This window comes from Canis aureus, chromosome 9 (genome assembly GCF_053574225.1).
Source record: "Canis aureus isolate CA01 chromosome 9, VMU_Caureus_v.1.0, whole genome shotgun sequence".
In the NCBI taxonomy this organism is placed as follows: Eukaryota; Metazoa; Chordata; class Mammalia; order Carnivora; family Canidae; genus Canis; species Canis aureus.
The window spans coordinates 51,535,012-51,552,065 of NC_135619.1; the positions used below are offsets into that span (position 1 = coordinate 51,535,012).

At 39.6% G+C, this 17,054-nt stretch overlaps 1 protein-coding gene across 1 annotated transcript in view; it reads right to left on the reverse strand.

Annotated features, from left to right (window-relative positions):
• Window positions 1-17,054, reverse strand: part of NEK9 (NIMA related kinase 9) — a 37,990-nt gene that overhangs the window by 10,293 nt on the left and 10,643 nt on the right. The window contains exons 8-18 of the mRNA XM_077910017.1: window positions 16,103-16,167; window positions 13,238-13,288; window positions 12,585-12,777; window positions 10,617-10,761; window positions 9,499-9,699; window positions 9,261-9,307; window positions 7,834-7,989; window positions 5,753-5,861; window positions 4,721-4,882; window positions 1,348-1,518; window positions 516-575 (exon numbers count right to left, since the gene is read on the reverse strand). Coding sequence (XP_077766143.1) covers window positions 516-575; window positions 1,348-1,518; window positions 4,721-4,882; window positions 5,753-5,861; window positions 7,834-7,989; window positions 9,261-9,307; window positions 9,499-9,699; window positions 10,617-10,761; window positions 12,585-12,777; window positions 13,238-13,288; window positions 16,103-16,167 — 1,360 coding nt within the window. The remainder of the gene's footprint in view (window positions 1-515; window positions 576-1,347; window positions 1,519-4,720; window positions 4,883-5,752; window positions 5,862-7,833; window positions 7,990-9,260; window positions 9,308-9,498; window positions 9,700-10,616; window positions 10,762-12,584; window positions 12,778-13,237; window positions 13,289-16,102; window positions 16,168-17,054) is intronic.

Below are 17,054 nucleotides of genomic sequence, written 5' to 3' on the forward strand. Positions count from 1 at the left end.
GCTAACCAAAAAGGAACACAGATTTCGTTTTCTGGCATAGTCTCAAATAACAGAGAACAATGCAGAAAGCAGCCAAAGGAAAACTATCAGAGAGCTTTGGGTTGATTTTCCTAACCACACTGAAAGTTTAGCCAACTTTTAATTCTGAGGGCCTGTTTTGAAGGACTGTTTCTATAGGCTGGAATAACCCTGTGAATACGGTGGAAGTAAAAAGCAGACAGAACCCATAGCCCCTAGCATGGTAAGGAAAGAAAAAATACATAGCCACATTACAATGTTGGGCAAGCCACTTAATTACTTCCATATGCTTGTTTGGCAAAGATGTACTCTCTCTCTGACCACAATGTAATAAAAGTCATAGCTTATTGTGAAATCCACCAAAATATGATCCTTTCTCTTGATCACCGTATTCCTCATTTCCCAAAGATATTTCCCATTTCCTTTTTTTGGAGACTGCTGGAATCAAAGACCTACAGTACAGAAAAACCGCTGGTACCTGAGACACTGCCACTTACCAGTTCTGATGGATAAGCTGCTGCTATTGGAACGGATGGTCTTGGAATTCAACACTTTCTCTGAGGAAAAATATTCAGTAGGTAAGCATCATAAATAGCTATAGGCAGGAAAAGTGAGAAGACTAGAATAGGGAGTTAATCTATGAGATAACAGCTATCCCTCCTTCCAGGTAACTTTATAATTACTTATTATTCTAGATATTAAAGCACTACTAGCTACTCTAACTATATTCACTATGTAGAGTGGCAATTCTCCACTTTAACTGTTCTTTGGAATTACCTGGGAAGCTTTAAATAGTAACAACACCAAGGTCCCATCCCAGATATTCTGATTTAATTGGTCAGGACAGTGGATTTCTAAAAGCTCCTTGGGGGATTCTAATGTGCAGCTTAGGTTGTAAACCACTGATCCAAAAGAATGGACTTGGAAACCTTTACACAGGCTTTTATAATTTAGTTCATGACAGTAATCTTTATGCAGAAAACAGATATGATTTAGTTTCTTTTTAAAGGTATCCTGAATGTTTCTCACAAAAGCATGAATACAGACAACCAACAATTTGAAGACAACTAGAGATAACAATTTTATAGCAAAAGTGGCAGAGCCCAAAGTTATCATGTTAAAATATGGTCAGAAGGTAGCAAACAGCAAAGCTCAGGCAATGACAGTGTTCTGTCCCACCACTAGGTATGGTGTCACTGCTATGAGACTTATAGGAACAGCCTCTTTTCTTCAGGACACTTCGGTTTCGAAGAATGTGACCATCAGAGTCTTAGGTATGAGTCTACTCTCTGTCAAATCCACCCCAAGCCTAATATATGAAACCCTTACCAACAATGAGAATGGTGTGCCAGCCTCGGCAAGATAGGTCTGGGACGTGATGCAGAGATCCAAAAATAGGCCGAGGCCATGAGGTGCAGATATCAGAGCCATGTGGTCTCTCTGTGGGGGTCATTGCCAGGCGGCCATTACCACCATTGCCCCAGGCAAAAATGTGATTATCTAGAAAAAAAATCAAACAGCAGATAGTTTAATAGAAAACTGACTTCCCTATTCTTTGGGTTCCCCATCTTTATGTCCTAGAGTTAGAAAGATTTTCCACTATGTACAAAACAAGGGAAAGTGGTTTATTTCCATAAACAAAACTTAAATGATTCCTGATGCCAACCTTGTAAAAATGACCACTTCTCCTATGTACTGCCATCCATCTATCCATCCATCCATTCATTGACTCATTCAGCTTTTGTTGGTCATTTGCCCTTGTGGAACTGACATTCTAGTTGGAGGAGACTGATCAGTCAAGTGTCTAATAAGCCTGGTAGTCATAAATGTTATGAATGGAGGATAAATGGTAAAGAAAAGTGGTAAAAGAATAGTGGGGTATGATTATTTTAGATAGGGTGTCAGAGAAGTACCTGTCAACATTTGAGCAGAGATCTGATTGAAGTGAGAGAAAAAGAGAACGATGTGGCTATCTAAGGGAAGAGCTTTTCAGGCAGAGAGAATAGTAACTGCAAAGGTCCTATGTGGGTAACATGAGTATCACGAATAAGGAATGTGAAGGCCCGTACAGCTGGAACAAAATAAGAGAGGAGACAGTGGTCAGAGAAGAGGTCAGGAGGTAGGTGGGGTCCTGGTTGTGTAGGGCCATATATAGGCCATTGTAATGACTTTGGTTTTTACTGAGATAGGAATTCTTTGGAAGTTCTGAAGAGTAGCGGCACCTGGGTGGTTCAGTTGGTTAAGCATCTGACTCTTGGTTTTGACTCACATCCTGAGATCAAGCCCTGCTCAAGCTATGAGCTCAGCATAGAGTCTGCTTGAGATTCTCTACCTCTACACCTTTACCTCTCCCCCTGCCTCTTCCTAGACACTTGTGTGTGTGTGTGCACACACATGCATACATGCTCTATCTCAAATAAATAAATAAAATCTTAAAAAAAAAAAAAGGGGGGATCCCTGGGTGGCGCAGCAGTTTAGCTCCTGTCTTTGGCCCAGGGCGTGATCCTGGAGACCCGGGATCGAATCCCACATTGGGCTCCCGGTGCATGGAGCCTGCTTCTCCCTCTGCCTATGTCTCTGCCTCTCTCTCTCTCTCTCTCTCTCTCTCTGTGACTATCATAAATAAATTTTTAAAAAAATTAAAAAAAAAAAAAAGGATCCAAAAGACTACCATGAGGAGAATCAATTGCAAGGGACCACAGGTAGAAGAAGGGAGACCAGTTGTAGGAGTAAAGATGGTGGGAAATGGGTCAGATATACTATGAAGATAATCAATAGGATTTGCTGATAGATGGGATGCGGAGTATAGAATGAAACTGCCATTTAGTGAGATAGGAAAGGTGTAGGAGGAACAGATTTGGGCAGAAAATCAAAAGTCTGATTTTTACTATATTAATACTAGTTTGTCTGAGATGCCTATAACTTATCTAAATCAGAGCATTTTTTAATGAAAAGGGGTACTATTAATGATTAAGCCTGGACATTAAGCATGAATGAGGACTTACCTGGGAAAACTGAGCTTTAAAGCCACCCTACCTTTAGACATCAAAGTCCAGGGGCTGATGAATAACAACCTGGAGTTCAGGGGTGGTGATATAAAGCCATCACTGAATATGGGGAACTTAAGGGAGACAGTGGGGGAGATAGAAGAATTGAGTTCTGGGCATTCCAGGTTTAGAGGGATCAGATATCACTATCAATGGCACCTGATCTATTTGCCTATACTAATCTGTTGATATGAATGTCTCTCCTACCCTACTAGACTGTGAGCTCCTTAAAGATAGGGGCTTACTGAGACTCACTTTTATATTCTCAGAGCCTGAAAGTGGACCTGGAACATAGTAGGCACTCAGTTTATGTTGGCTGTGTAAGAGATAGAGTATAGTTCAGAGAAGTACAGAAACATTTATTAGGAGGTAATATGCCCAGCCATGGAATTCAACTCTACATTCCTCATTCTGAGTTGACCTTGTGAAGGACACAGATGTACTGAAGAAATATCACCTTCTTGAGGCTCTGTCAGGAAGTGCTACTTGACTTGCAGCACTTAATCCTCAGTGACACCCTCACTCTGTCTTTCTAGGTAGCATTTCCATTGATCTAATCTGACCTTAAGTTTGCTCCCTAAAATCCCTCATTTTGGGACAAGTGGAGAAGGTTAACCCCAAAAGCTGGTTCACTTAATTAAATACGGTAACAGAGTACTTATTTGACACTGTCCCTGGATCCCTCATGTATATACAGTAGGCACAGACTAAGAGGAAACAGACATTTTAGATCATAAGCAACAAGAACTGAAATGAGTCAAAAGATAAGAAAATGAAATGTGATTTGTTGTTCAGTAGTCACAGAAAGAAGTGGCTACAACAATCAAAAAAGTTCAGGTGATACAGAAAAAATTTTAAAAAGCAGAATAGAGAGGGAAGGGAATAAAGACTAGCTCAAGTGGTGGTAAAGAAGAGTGGTGAAAGGAGCAAGATGCTGTGGAGAAGAAAGAGCAATGAGAGGAAAAAAGAAGAAAATTCAGTTAGGCCAATTCCAATTCTGGAAGCTGAGAAACACACAGTATTCAGCCCTTCAAACCTTAGCAGTTCCTGAGAACATCACTGCAGTGTGGCTGAGGCTGGCCAAGGAGCAAGGTTAGATTATGTTGTTCTCTCCAGTCACCCAGCCAACATTTATTGAAAACAACATGGTGTAGGGCTAGGTTTATGTAGATATTTAATTATTCTTAAAACATTTATTTATTTATTTTAAAGATTTTATTTTATTTATCTGAAAGAGAGAAAGAACAAGGTAGAGAAGAACAGAGGGAGAAGCAGGCTCCCCACTGAGCGGGGAGCCCTACTTGGGGCTCGATCCCAGGACCCTGAGATCATGACCTGAGCTGAAGGCACTTAACTGACTGAGCCACCCAGGCACCCCAAATTCTTAAAACGTTTAACCAAAATATTTAAAGTAATAAAAAGAATTTAGAATATTAACTTTGCCATTACCTAGAAATCTGTTTTATTTTAAATAATCACTATGTTGAACACATGAAGTTAATGAAGCTCCAAATGCATAACAATTGGACACCAATTTAATGTAAATAAAAAGTGTATGATTCAGCTATCTAAATAACCAGTCCACCTCTTTCCCTGCCAAACATTAAAATATAGCCAGCCATCCAGAAAGCTTGAAATGGTGTGTACAGACTCACCATCAGTGGCAGCAATGGTAAACTCATCACCGCAGGAGACCCTGATCACTTGCTTCCCACCTAGGGGTCCTCCCAACAGGTTGATTCCTAGACGCTTCTTATAATTCCCAACGCCCAGCTGTCCACACTTGTTGCAGCCAAAGGTCAGCAGCCGGCCTCGCTCTAAGAGAGAATAAAAACAAATAAACAGGCACAAATGGGGCACAGAACAGAGGGGAAAATGCAGTCAATGTAGAGTTCCATGGACTAGCTTCTGGTTGTTAAGTGTATACAAATAGAAAGCCAGCCACACAATCTTGTACCCAGGGAAGCTAAGGTATCTAGATCTATGACCAATCTGACCCAGGAAGTGATTCAATATTGTACTTTCTCCCTAATATTGTATTTTGCATGTAGAAAATGGATACTACCTTAGTAAACTCCTAAATGGCACTAATTAAAGGCAGTAGTTGTCTGGAATTATAGGCGTGGCATTCTTATTAAGGGATATACTGACTGCATTTATAATCATTACCAAAAAAACATTTACTTGAATGCCTAATTTGTTAATGAGATAATACTGGATGCCAGGAAGTAAATAGAAGAATGTATATATTGTTATATTGTTTTTTTTTTTAAAGATTTTACTTATTTATTCATGAAAGACACAGAGAGAGAGAGGCAGAGACATGGGCAGAGGGAGAAGCAGGCTCCATGCAGGGAGCCTGATGTGAGACTCGATCTTAGGACTCCAGGATCACACCCAGGGCCGAAGGCAGATGCTTAAACATCCACCCGGGTGTCCCAGAATGTATATATTGTTAAGAAGAGCTAATACTTGGGGCACCTGGCTGGTTCAGTCAGTAGAATGTGCAACTCTTGATCTTGGGATTGTGGGTTCGAGCCCCACATTGGGTATGGAGACTACTTAAAAATAAAATCTTAAAAAAAAAAAAAAAAGAAGAAGAAGAAGAAGAAGAAGAGCCAACACTTGAGCGGGAAAAAAAGCATGAGCTACTAAGGCTTGTGTATAAAAGTTGTAAATCAACTCACCATCAATAGCAGCTGTGTGAGTCTTGCCTGGGGCAATTGTACGGATCTTATAAAAGGAGAGCTGTTTGGCCAAGGTAAAGGAGGTTGTGTAGGGAATTTCGTGGTATGCCTGAAACAAGGTAAAACAGAAAGCAAAGACTCATGAGGTAAAAATGAAGGGACAGTAGGCTGAAAATGCTGTCATGGTGACTAAAAGGGCTTTCAAGCAAATTTGTTATTAAGAAAAATGTGCCAGGTAACTTTTCATCCAATTGAATACAAGACAAAATAAGCTCATATATGTAATCAGAGAATTTAATTAGTGTATGAAGCAGGACTTTCTGACAACAAAAGTTTTAGATTCCTAATCTAAGAGTAAGTATGCAAAACATGAACTCTATATCCCAGATGGTATCTGTCTACATGAGGATAGAACCATTGACATTTGTCTTGGTATAGATACTGCATACTAACAAACGCAGGGCAAAGGATTAAAATATTGAGGACGCTCTCTGGCCCATTAAGCAACTAGTTTACTGTGATCTAATTTCATCTACAAGGCAGAGTTCTCAACATATTAAAACCCGTGTCCCTTTAGATTAGCATTAAAAAATTCCTCTCAAATTTCACAACAAACCTAACATTATAATAAAAACCCAAATCAAATAATGGTAATTCTGAATATGCCTTTTCAAACTATGTAGACACCCTTCCCAGACTTGCCCCAAATTTGTACTTTCCCATTTGAGAATCATTACTTCAGAGATTGCTTAACATTTTTTTTTTTAAGATTTTATTTATTTATGAGAGAGAGAGAGAGAGACAGAGAGAGTGGTGGGTGGGTGAAGCAGAGGGAGAGGGACAAACACACTCCATGTTGAGCACAGAGCCTGAAGCAGGGCTTGATGTCAAGACCCTGAGATCATAACCTGAGAGTCAGATGCTTAACCAACTGAGCCACCCAAGAGGCCCACTTAAAAACTCTTATTCCCTGAGTCAGGAAACTTTTGTGTGTCTCTCTCTTTTTTTACATTTTTAAATTTATTGTATTTTTCTAAGATTTATTTATTTATTCATGAAAAGCACAGAGAGAGAAGCAGAGACACAGTCAGAGGGAGAAGCAGGATCCTCACAGGGAGCCGGATGCGGGTCTTGGTCCCCAGACCCCAGGATCACGACCTGAGTCAAAGGCAAATGCTCAACCACCCAGGTGCCCTGTTTTTTAAAGTAGGCTCCATGCCCAAAGTGAGGCTTAAACTCATGACCCTGAGATTAAGAGTCTTATACACTCCACCAACTGAGCCAGGCAGGCACCCTTGAAAACTTTTGTCTCTTAATTTGATTCTTTAGTACATGAAAAAAACTCATCATATTAACATAAGGAGAAAATGAAGTCTTTTTTTTTTTTTTTTTTAAGGAAATGAAGTCTTAATAACAGTGGTAAATTTCATGATATCCTTGAAGGAAGTGAATGGTAATTATATTCACTAGGCCTGAACAGGATCAGTGATTTTGCAGCAATAAATCTAAAAAAACTCTTCAGGGAGGTGATACAGGAAAATGTTTCTTTTCAAAAAAAAAAAAAAAGAGAGAGAGAAAAAAAGAAAATGTTTCTTTTCATGTAAATTTTCTTGTACCTATTTCAGTGATAGAGTAGAAATAGGTACCTGAATTCCATCACTTGATTCTTTGTAATAAATTTATTTATTGTGGCATAATACATTATAAAATATTGTACAGATTGAAAATTTTTTCTGTATGTATATGAATGTAAAACCATCACTCAGATCAAAATATAGACCATTTCCATGATTCTAGGATCCCTTCTGTTAATACTCATATACCTTTTCCCAGAAGTAATCACTACTTTGACTTCTGCCATCATAAGTTGATTTTGCCTGTTCTTAAACTCCATATAATTGGAATCACATGGTGTATACTCTTTCATGGCTAGCTTCTTTCATTGAACATAATAAATGGTATCTGCAAAATCTTTATTCTTAGGTAAAATTCCACGGTCACTAACCAATAGCATTCTCAAAGAAATTCCAACCTAAGAGAAATTGTGACAGTATGGTTAAGGCACCAAAGAGGGTACTCACTTCATGGTTGATGATTCCAGACATGCACTGATTCAGACCCAGCTTGTTAAATTCATTGAGTCCACAGGCTAGCACTTTGCCTGACTGGGTCAGCAGAAATGTCCCATCACAGCCACACTGAACTGCGACAATAATCAAGGCCTTGGGAACATCCACCTGCACGGGAAAAAAAAAAAATCAGGAAAAAAAAAATCCCCCAAACGTAACTTGCATTAGGACACAACCCTCAAATTCCATCAAAAGTGATGTCCCACATTTAGCAGAACTGCCCACAGTAAAGACTGCTATATCCTCTTCAGATTTTCCCAGCAGTTTAAACACTATGGTTTTCAACAAGGAGCTCAGGTTTGATAATAAAATAAAAGAAGGCATTTCCAGGTTGGCTAAACAGACAGTCTTGTCAGTTTGTTTTAGCAGTAGGTCCTTCCTACAAAGACTTCTCTGAAAACATTGGGAAAGGAGAAGCTTCAACCCATTGCTGATTTTGTCCCCTGAAATGGTAGGCCCCACAGCAGCTATAGAAGAAACTCAGTAGCCCTAAAGGGTCCTAGTCTGGTCACATTATAAGTGAAGTGACAGTGTACTGAATCAGCAGCCAGGACTTCCAAGTCCTGGCTCACATCCTTTAAGCTAACTAAACAGGGCTGGGGAATGGTAAGGTGACAGGATCATTGTCTGTGAAACTTGAAAACTCAAACCTCAGTGTTTCTAAAAAAGCCTTTTCAGAAGAGGAACAGCCACGGTCCCACAAATAATATGTTTAATTTTTAAAATGCAAATAAACAGAGTTAACAGTGAATGATACAGTTGATTACAGTCACCCTTCCGGTGGGCAGGCGAGCCTGCATCCTAGGGTGAGTATGAGACAGATGACCATGCTCCTCTTGCAGCTGCTTTCAGCTCCTGTGCAAACTCCTGCAGGGCTAGCTGCTGCAGTGCTGAGAGTAATTAGGTATTATGTTTCATATAACATGACCCCTAAAATACAAACACACATTTCATCTGGAGTTCAACTGTAGAAATCAGACGGGAAAGTGGCTGTGTGGGGTTAAGAGGGAATATATTGCTTTCCAATATCTTCCCAAGGAATTTTCTGGGGTGTATTTAGCTCATGTGTCTTTTTTTTTTTTTTTTTCTCAATGTGTCTTTGTCATGGTACATGCAGATTTTAGCTCTCATTCCTGAATAAAATGTGACTCCAGGGTATCCACAATGGCTATATCCTCCTTCTCAAGTGTTTATGGTTTAGTCAGATGACAAGGTCACATAGTGCTAAATCAGGAATCCTGGACTGTCAGTCTCTCAGATAGAAAATATTTCAGAAATAAACACCTTGACATGAGGGGTCAGGGAAAGAGGAGTCTGTGTTATTACTGGAGTCTGAGTGACCTACATAAGCTTTAGGAAGAAGCTGCTTATGAGTTTACCTTTTGTGGTGTATAATAATCCTCTTCTGAATCCAGACCCAGTCGTCCTGAGATACACAGAAGAAAGAAAACCATTAAGATGAGGTCCTCTTTCCCAATGAAAATGTTCTATAACGACATTCTCTTTTACTGAATCAACACTTCTCAAGTACAAGCTACATGAGATGCTTAGAAGCATACAAGCTTGAAGTCAAGTTGGCTCCTGGGAATAAGTGGACAGAGACAAGGCTACACCTACCATATTCGCCACAGCCCCAAGAATAGACTTCTTTGTTTCGTGTCAAAACCACCACATGATTATCTCCACAGGAGACCTGCTCCACTGGATTGTTCAGGAAGAAGTTCAACTGCATTGGTTCTAGTACTTCGGGCCCAGCAACCTTGTCTACCCCCATGCAGCCATAATAATCGGATCCAAAGGCATAGAGCTGACCCTCATCTGCAAAAGGAAGGAAGGCATAACCTATCAGAAAGCTGGACAGGACTGGAATGAAACTATCTCATCCAGGGATTTCATATGAAATGATTTCACCAGAGAAATCTGAAGGATAGACCACAAAAGTCTAGAGTTGCTTCTATTTAGGGGATCATGGGTACGTTATAACAATTTTTAAAAGGTGGTAGTACTATGTTGAAATTTTATTGGGGCCATCTCTATTTTCTAGAGAAAAGAAAAAGTAACTAATGGCAAGATGAAAACTAAATTTTAGCACTGGGTGTTATATGGAAGGGATGAATCACTGAATTCTACTCCTGAAACCAACTTGCACTGTATGGTAACTAACTAGAATTTAAATAAAATTTTGAGAAAAAAGGGCAGCCCGGGTGGCTCAGCGATTTGGCGCTGCCTTCAGCCCAAGGCATGATCCTGGAGACCCGGGATTGGGTCCCACGTCGGGCTCCCTGCGTGGAGCCTGCTTCTCCCTCTGCCTGTGTCTCTGCCCCTCTCTCTCTCTCTCTGTCTCTCATGAATAAATAAATAAATAAAATATTTTTAAAAATTTTTTGAAAAAAAAAATGTAAACGGCTTAAAAAAGACTAAATTAAACTTCAGCTCTTTATTTCTGATTTGGTGTTATCCATACCTGACGAGGTGGTAACATTATTTTTCCCTCCAACTGGAACATACAACATCTTTCTCCTGATCCCACCTCTTCTCTGTTATCCACGTGCCTTTCTTTGCTTATCACCCCACACTAATACCATTGCAAATTGGGCTTTTGTTATTAATGTGTGTGTCTGCTGTCTTTGGTTCTTAGAATACTGTCTTTTGCTATAAAATCCCACTGAAATTGCAGAGCATTCAGTACAATACCCCATGTCAAATGCATGGCATGCTTTCTGTTGATGGCTTACCTGTCACGCAGACAGTGAAATCATCACCACATGACACCTGACGGATAGCTTTGCCTTGCAACTTTTCCACATGCTTTGGCTGTCGGTAGGAGGCTTTGTCTCCGTGGCCCAGCTGACCATGGAGTTTAGTACCCCCTTGCATGTTCTGTGAAATAAAGAGGTCTTGTGAAGTTTTAACTTTTCATGCCAAAAGCTACTCTTCAATATAACTTCTTATCAAAAAAACCATAGGAAAAAATCAGCTGAAAATTTAGAAATGAAAAAAAAAAATCAGTAAGGAGATTAAGCCTTTTAATGATAGGCAGTATAAAAATCCCTGCCAACAGGTAAAGACTTAAAAAGCATCCAGACTGATACCTATCAAGACTTAAAAGAACACATTCCCAAGTTTGTCTTTCTCCTTCAAGTCTAAGGCTTTTATATTTAATTATGGGTGTTGGTGAAAAGAAATTCTTGGGACGCCTGGGTGGCTCAGCGGTTGAGCACCTGCCCCTGACTCAGGGTGTGATCCTCAGTCTCAGGATCAAGTCCCACATCAGGATCCCTGCCTGGAGCCTGCTTCTCCCTCTGCCTACGTCTCTGCCTTTCTCTCTCTGTATCTTTCATGAATAAATAAATAAAATCTTAAAAAAAAAAAAGAAATTCTTTATATAGTCTACCTTGATTGCTTTCTATAGGAGTATAGTCTCTTGGAAATCCTTACTAGAAGTTTTATGAATTTTGGTCAGTTTCCTTGAACTATGGAACAATTATAAAGAATCTGGCTGCATCCAAAAGGCTGTTATATAGTACCAAGAGTAGTTCTAAATCATGTTTCATCAGTTTTATAGAGAAAAGTAAATCTTTTCATACAAGAATTCAACTGTAAGTCCTTATCCAAATGTTTTTGAAGGGACAATAATTTCACTCCATCTCTGGAAGCCCCCCATGGGCTACTTATTTAAGGGATGGGGTTTTAAGGAAGTAACAGTTAACATTCTGTAACAGAGGCCCAATCATTCCATCCTTCTTTCAATCTATTAATAATTGAGTGTCTACTCTGTCACACACTGAGGACAAACCTTTACTTGTGGAGAAGCTGCTGGAGAAAATGAGCTCTCCCAGAAAGAAGAGGAATAGTGAGAAGAACTGAGGGCCTAAGACAAGGCTGGGTAAAGGAAAAGCAGCCTAAAACTAGTTAGGAGGCACAGCCAAAGAGACAAGATAAAAGCCAAGAGAAGAAGCTCTCATGGAAGCCAAGGGAAGACAAAGCTACAAGGAGAGAGTGATTAACTCGGTCAAAAATGCTGCTGGAAGGTCAAGGAAAGTAAGGACATCAAAGTATCTGTTTTATATTCACAACTTAGAGGTCATTTTTTTAAAGAGTGGTTTCAATCAAGTGGCAGGGATGGAAGCCGCATTGTAGGCAAATGATGAATGAGCAGGAGTAAGGAAACAGCAAATATATGCAAATTGTTCCAGAAGGTAGAGACAGGGTGAAAGAGGGAACAAAGGAAAATTCTACTGAAGATATACCTAGCCATTTTCAATCACTGATAAAGGTCTTAGAATTTTCCTGATGTGGTACACTGCTTCATTTGTTTATAAAACTATTTCACATACACTAGTTGCTCTGAAACTCATGGCAATGGAATAATTAAGTGACTCTGAAATCACTCAGCTGTAAACGAGAGTCCAGTCTCCTGAGTCCAGACCTAGGGCACTTTTCATTCATTCTTTCCTTCCGTCTTCTTTGATTCATTCATTCAAAAAAAAACATTTACAAATGACCTAATATGTACCAGGCACTGGGGAAAGATACGTCAGTGAACTAAACAGACAAAATCCCTGGTCTCATAAGAGCTTACGTTCCATCACCCCATGCTGCCATTCCCACAGCACACTCAACTAATAAAATACTTAGACATCCTCAGCCCAATAAATAATTAGGCTTACATCACTGTTCTAAAGTACTTAGCTTTCACTTACCACCCAGGTGTATAGTTCCTTCTCCACTGTGACCACAGCAAAGTGGGTATTCCCTGCACACACCTGCCGGGCACTACAGCCACTCTTGATGACATCCAGTTTCTGGGGAGTGGATTTTCCACCGCCCCAAACATAGACTTCACTGGTTCGTGATGTTACCACAGCAATGGGTGCTTCAGTCACAGTGCTTGACCTGTCAACAACCCCCAGAACAAAGGCACATTTAACATAAAAACTATATCAAAGAAAAATGCTTCCAGTGTTCCCAGAGAAGAACTGCCAATTATGGCATGCGAAAGTATGTTTTTTCTCGACAACTTATTTCAACCCTCTATCAGAGCAGGCCTTGCAATTTCTGCCTCAGGGCTTCATCACAGCTCAGCCAGATCAGATTCCAGTCTGGTCCATAACACCTACACTTTTCAAATTTCAACATTCATCATGGTAATGATGTCCACTTCAGCATGAGGATGAAATTATAGCCTTCTGTTTTCTCAGAAATGACTAGCTGACATTTCTGTAGATGTTGGCTTCTCAAAGGATGCTTCTCAAAGGCTACTTACAGGGATCAAACAATGCATGGACCAAAGAAAGAAAGACCTCCTAATGGTAATTTAAGGTATTTCAGTTTTTATGAGTCTCCTAGGCATTACCTTGGTCTTTTTGTAGGTGCATTAAGCAGTGTGACTTTTTCCTCCATCTCTCTACCAAAAGAAAAGATACATGAGTAAAAGAATAGTTGTTACACTGTACCAGTGTCTCTTTAATACATTTCATAGATTTAATCCTCTATAAACAATATACCTCCTGCAACATGACAATACTTTGGGAAAAGTACCTCAATACCATTCAAACAGTTACATAGGCCTGACTTTGGACAATCATTAAATATGAGGGGGACAGCAGTTTGGGGCCATTTGTTTTCTTTCTTCAAGAAATGTTCCAAGCTGGAACAGAGAACCTAGAGAACCTCTGTTGCACATTTTGAGTACCTGCTGACCTCTCCATCCAGGCTACCCACTGACTTCCCAAACTCACTATCTTTAAACCTCAGCTCATTCTCTTTTTCCCATACAGCTTTTCTTTCTGATTCTTTTATTTCTATAACTGGCACTCCCCATTCTCCCAGTGAACTAGGCTTAAAACTCCTACGCTGTCCCTCTTTAATATTCAAGTCCTAGAGATTCTACCTATATGGTGCCCTTTATATTCACCTCTCCCCTCCAGGCTTGCCACCTTAGCTCTGAGCAGCTTTGCTTCCCACCTAGACTGCTGTAGCACATCCTAATAGGTCTAACTCACCACAGTGCCAATCCACTTTATTGGTCCTCTATTGATTTAACACTGAGATTAGTTTGCTAAATGAGTCTTCCTTAAGCATGCCCCTTATCACATGAACTACCCTCTCATAAACATCCACTACTGTACTATAGTTTGAATTAAGCACAGATCCCCTTGTCCAGCATTCAAGATTCTTTACCTACCTTTCCAGCCTTCTTTCCTTATACTTACTTCCCATATTCTTGCTCAGGGTTCTCATTCTGTCTAAAACACTTATAGCTGAATTCCTTAGGCATCAGTATTTTTTGAAAGCCCTTGAGGTGTTGCTTATTGAGAGCCCCAGGTCTAGACCCACTAATCAAGTAGGACTTAGTGTTTCCTGAATATTTTCTACAGTTTGCTCTATCTGTGCTCTACCTGGAAAGCTCTTTGTCTTATGTTTTTCCATCAAAGTACGAAGTTCTAATGAAGTACTGTGTGTAGATCTATAATTATCTCAATAAAAATTGCAATAAAAAATTATCAATGAAAATATTTGAAAAAAAATTTAAATAGTGATTTTACTGTTGGGGAAAATAAGCCAGATAAAAAATTTAAATATACTTGACCAGCATATTATACTGCTGGAATATGCATCAAACATAAGTAGAAGGTCATAGTGCTGTTTCTGGAGTATTATATGTAATTCTAGACACTAAAACACTAACTAGACCTTAACTGAAAAAGAACCAAAAAAGATTAAATGACACAACAAAATAAAAAAGATTAAATGACACAACAAAATAAAGGTACTGACCGAATAGCAAAGATTATGGAATTAAATATATACTTAACGTATCTATGGGCAAGACTTGAAAAAGAGCAGAGGAGGGGATCCCTGGGTGGCTCAGCGGTTTGGCGCCTGCCTTTGGCCCAGGGCACAATCCTGGAGTCACGGTGTCGAGTCCCGTGTCAGGCTCCTGGCACGGAGCCTGCTTCTCCCTCTGCCTGTGTCTCTGCCTCTCTCTGTCTCTCTCTCTCTCTCTATCATGAATAAATAAATAAAATCTTTAAAAAAAAAAAAGAAAAGAAAAAGAGCAGAGGAAAGGTTTAAATATTGGGAAGTTATAGAAACAAAGAACTGGTAGGGGAGGAAGAAGGACAGTAAGACAAAAAGAGTATAACAGGATGAGAATATAACAGGATGAGAATAATAAAAGGATGCTGGCTGGCTTAGTCAAAGGAGGATGCAACTCCTGATCTTAGGATTGTGATGGGTGTAGAGATTACTTTTTAAAAAAGAAAGAACAACAACACATTTTCCTTTGTGTTTGGGTTTGAAAAAAAAAAATAAGTTTGGGTTTGAAGCCTCCTATAGGATGTGAGGAATAAAGGACCTCCTTCCTACCTCTAGAGACCCTGAACACAGAAAAAAATCTCAGGAAGTAACCTGCCAATAATCAGGCAAGCTTGATTTCAGGAAATGAGCATAAGAAAACTCCTCTGACTGCAACATACCATCTAAACGAATGCGCTGAAAAACAAAGGCCCACTCTAAATCCATACTACTATCTGACAATCACTGAGCATCTTGTGCCAAGCCCTGGGCTAAGCAATTTATATGCATTACCTCTCTTAATCCTTACCCTACTTGACTTTACAGAGGAGAAAACTAAAGAACAGAGATGTTAAAGAACTTGACAAAGAAAATAATAGAATTCAGATACAAACCTAAGAATGTCTGAGTCCAGAGCTCTCCTTTCTTAATTTCTATACTCTAATGCTCCAATTCTAGATGAAAACTCACAGATGAGAGGAGTGCAGGGTGCTAGGGTCTCATCAGTATATATTCAGAACAAAATAGCACAGACTAACAAAGTAAAGTCAGGAGCTTCTCTCAAGCAATAAAAAGAGATGTTGGGACACCTGAGTGGCTCAGAGGTTGAGCATCTGCCTTTGGCTAAGGGTGTGATCCTGGAGTTCTGGGATTGAGTCCCACATCGGGCTTCCTGCATGGAGCCTGCTTCTCCCTCTGCCTATGTCTCTGCCCCTCCTTCTGTGTCTCTCAGGAATAAATAAATAAAATCTTAAAAAGAAAAAAAAAAAAAAGGAAAAGAAAAGAAAACAGAGATGTTGCTAGAAAATGGCATCAGAGCGGCCACATCAGGAAACGATGCCCTCTCTTGTGGTCCTCTGATCAGGTCTTTAGCAGTTAACTATCCAAAGAAAGACAAGAAAGTGACTTCTCTGTACTTTACCTCCTGCGTTTCCTGAGAAGGGGGCGATCCAGAAGTTCATCTGCTGTGGGTCTCTGCTCAGGATCCTAAAAAGTACAAACTGGGTTAGTTTTAATTTAAAGGAAAACAGCAATGGGGCACTGTGGGTATCTCAGGGGTTGAGCATCTGCCTTGGCTCAGGTCATGACCCCGGGGTCCTGGGACCGAGTTCCACATTGGGCTCCCTGCAGAGAGCCTGCTTCTCCCATCTCTGCCTCTCTGTGTCTCCCATGAATAAATAAAATCTTAAAAAACAAAACAAACAAACAAACAAAAAAAACCAAAGGAAAACGGCAAAATGGGATCTAAAGAGGAATTTTACTTCCCCTTAGAAGGCTGTATGCTGATTACTCCAAGATCACTGTATATTATCCTTTTGTTTAAAAAAAAAAAAATTCCTATGTCACATTCCATGTTTCGTGCATATCATCTCATTATCATCAATACTTGTATGTGAATGAGAATGCACATTCCTTATTTGTTCAGTATGGTACTGCCTCTTAAATTGCAATATATATAGCACAAAGAATCTCCCAGAGTGCTTGTTATAAATAAAGATTTCTGGGCCTTATCTATAGAGATTCTGATCCAGTTGGTCTGGGGTGGGACTCAGGAAACTTCATTTTTTATTTGTAAAACTCTTCCATCCCTTAGCAATTCTAACACCTATGGTTCACAAACCATATTTTGAATAATACCAACCTAGAGCTAGACTACAAGGCAACTGTGAGATATAAGAATTATATATATTCTGCACACCAGGAACTCTGACTAAAATTCTGTAAAATCAATTTATAAAAATTAATCTTAATCATAAAAAATGGAGCACAATTTAGATGGTAAGATAATTTCACAAATCAGTAAAGTAAGAATAAAGCAGAATAAAGCTTAAGGATTTGTTGCCTACAACAAATAACTATCATGAATTGCCAAT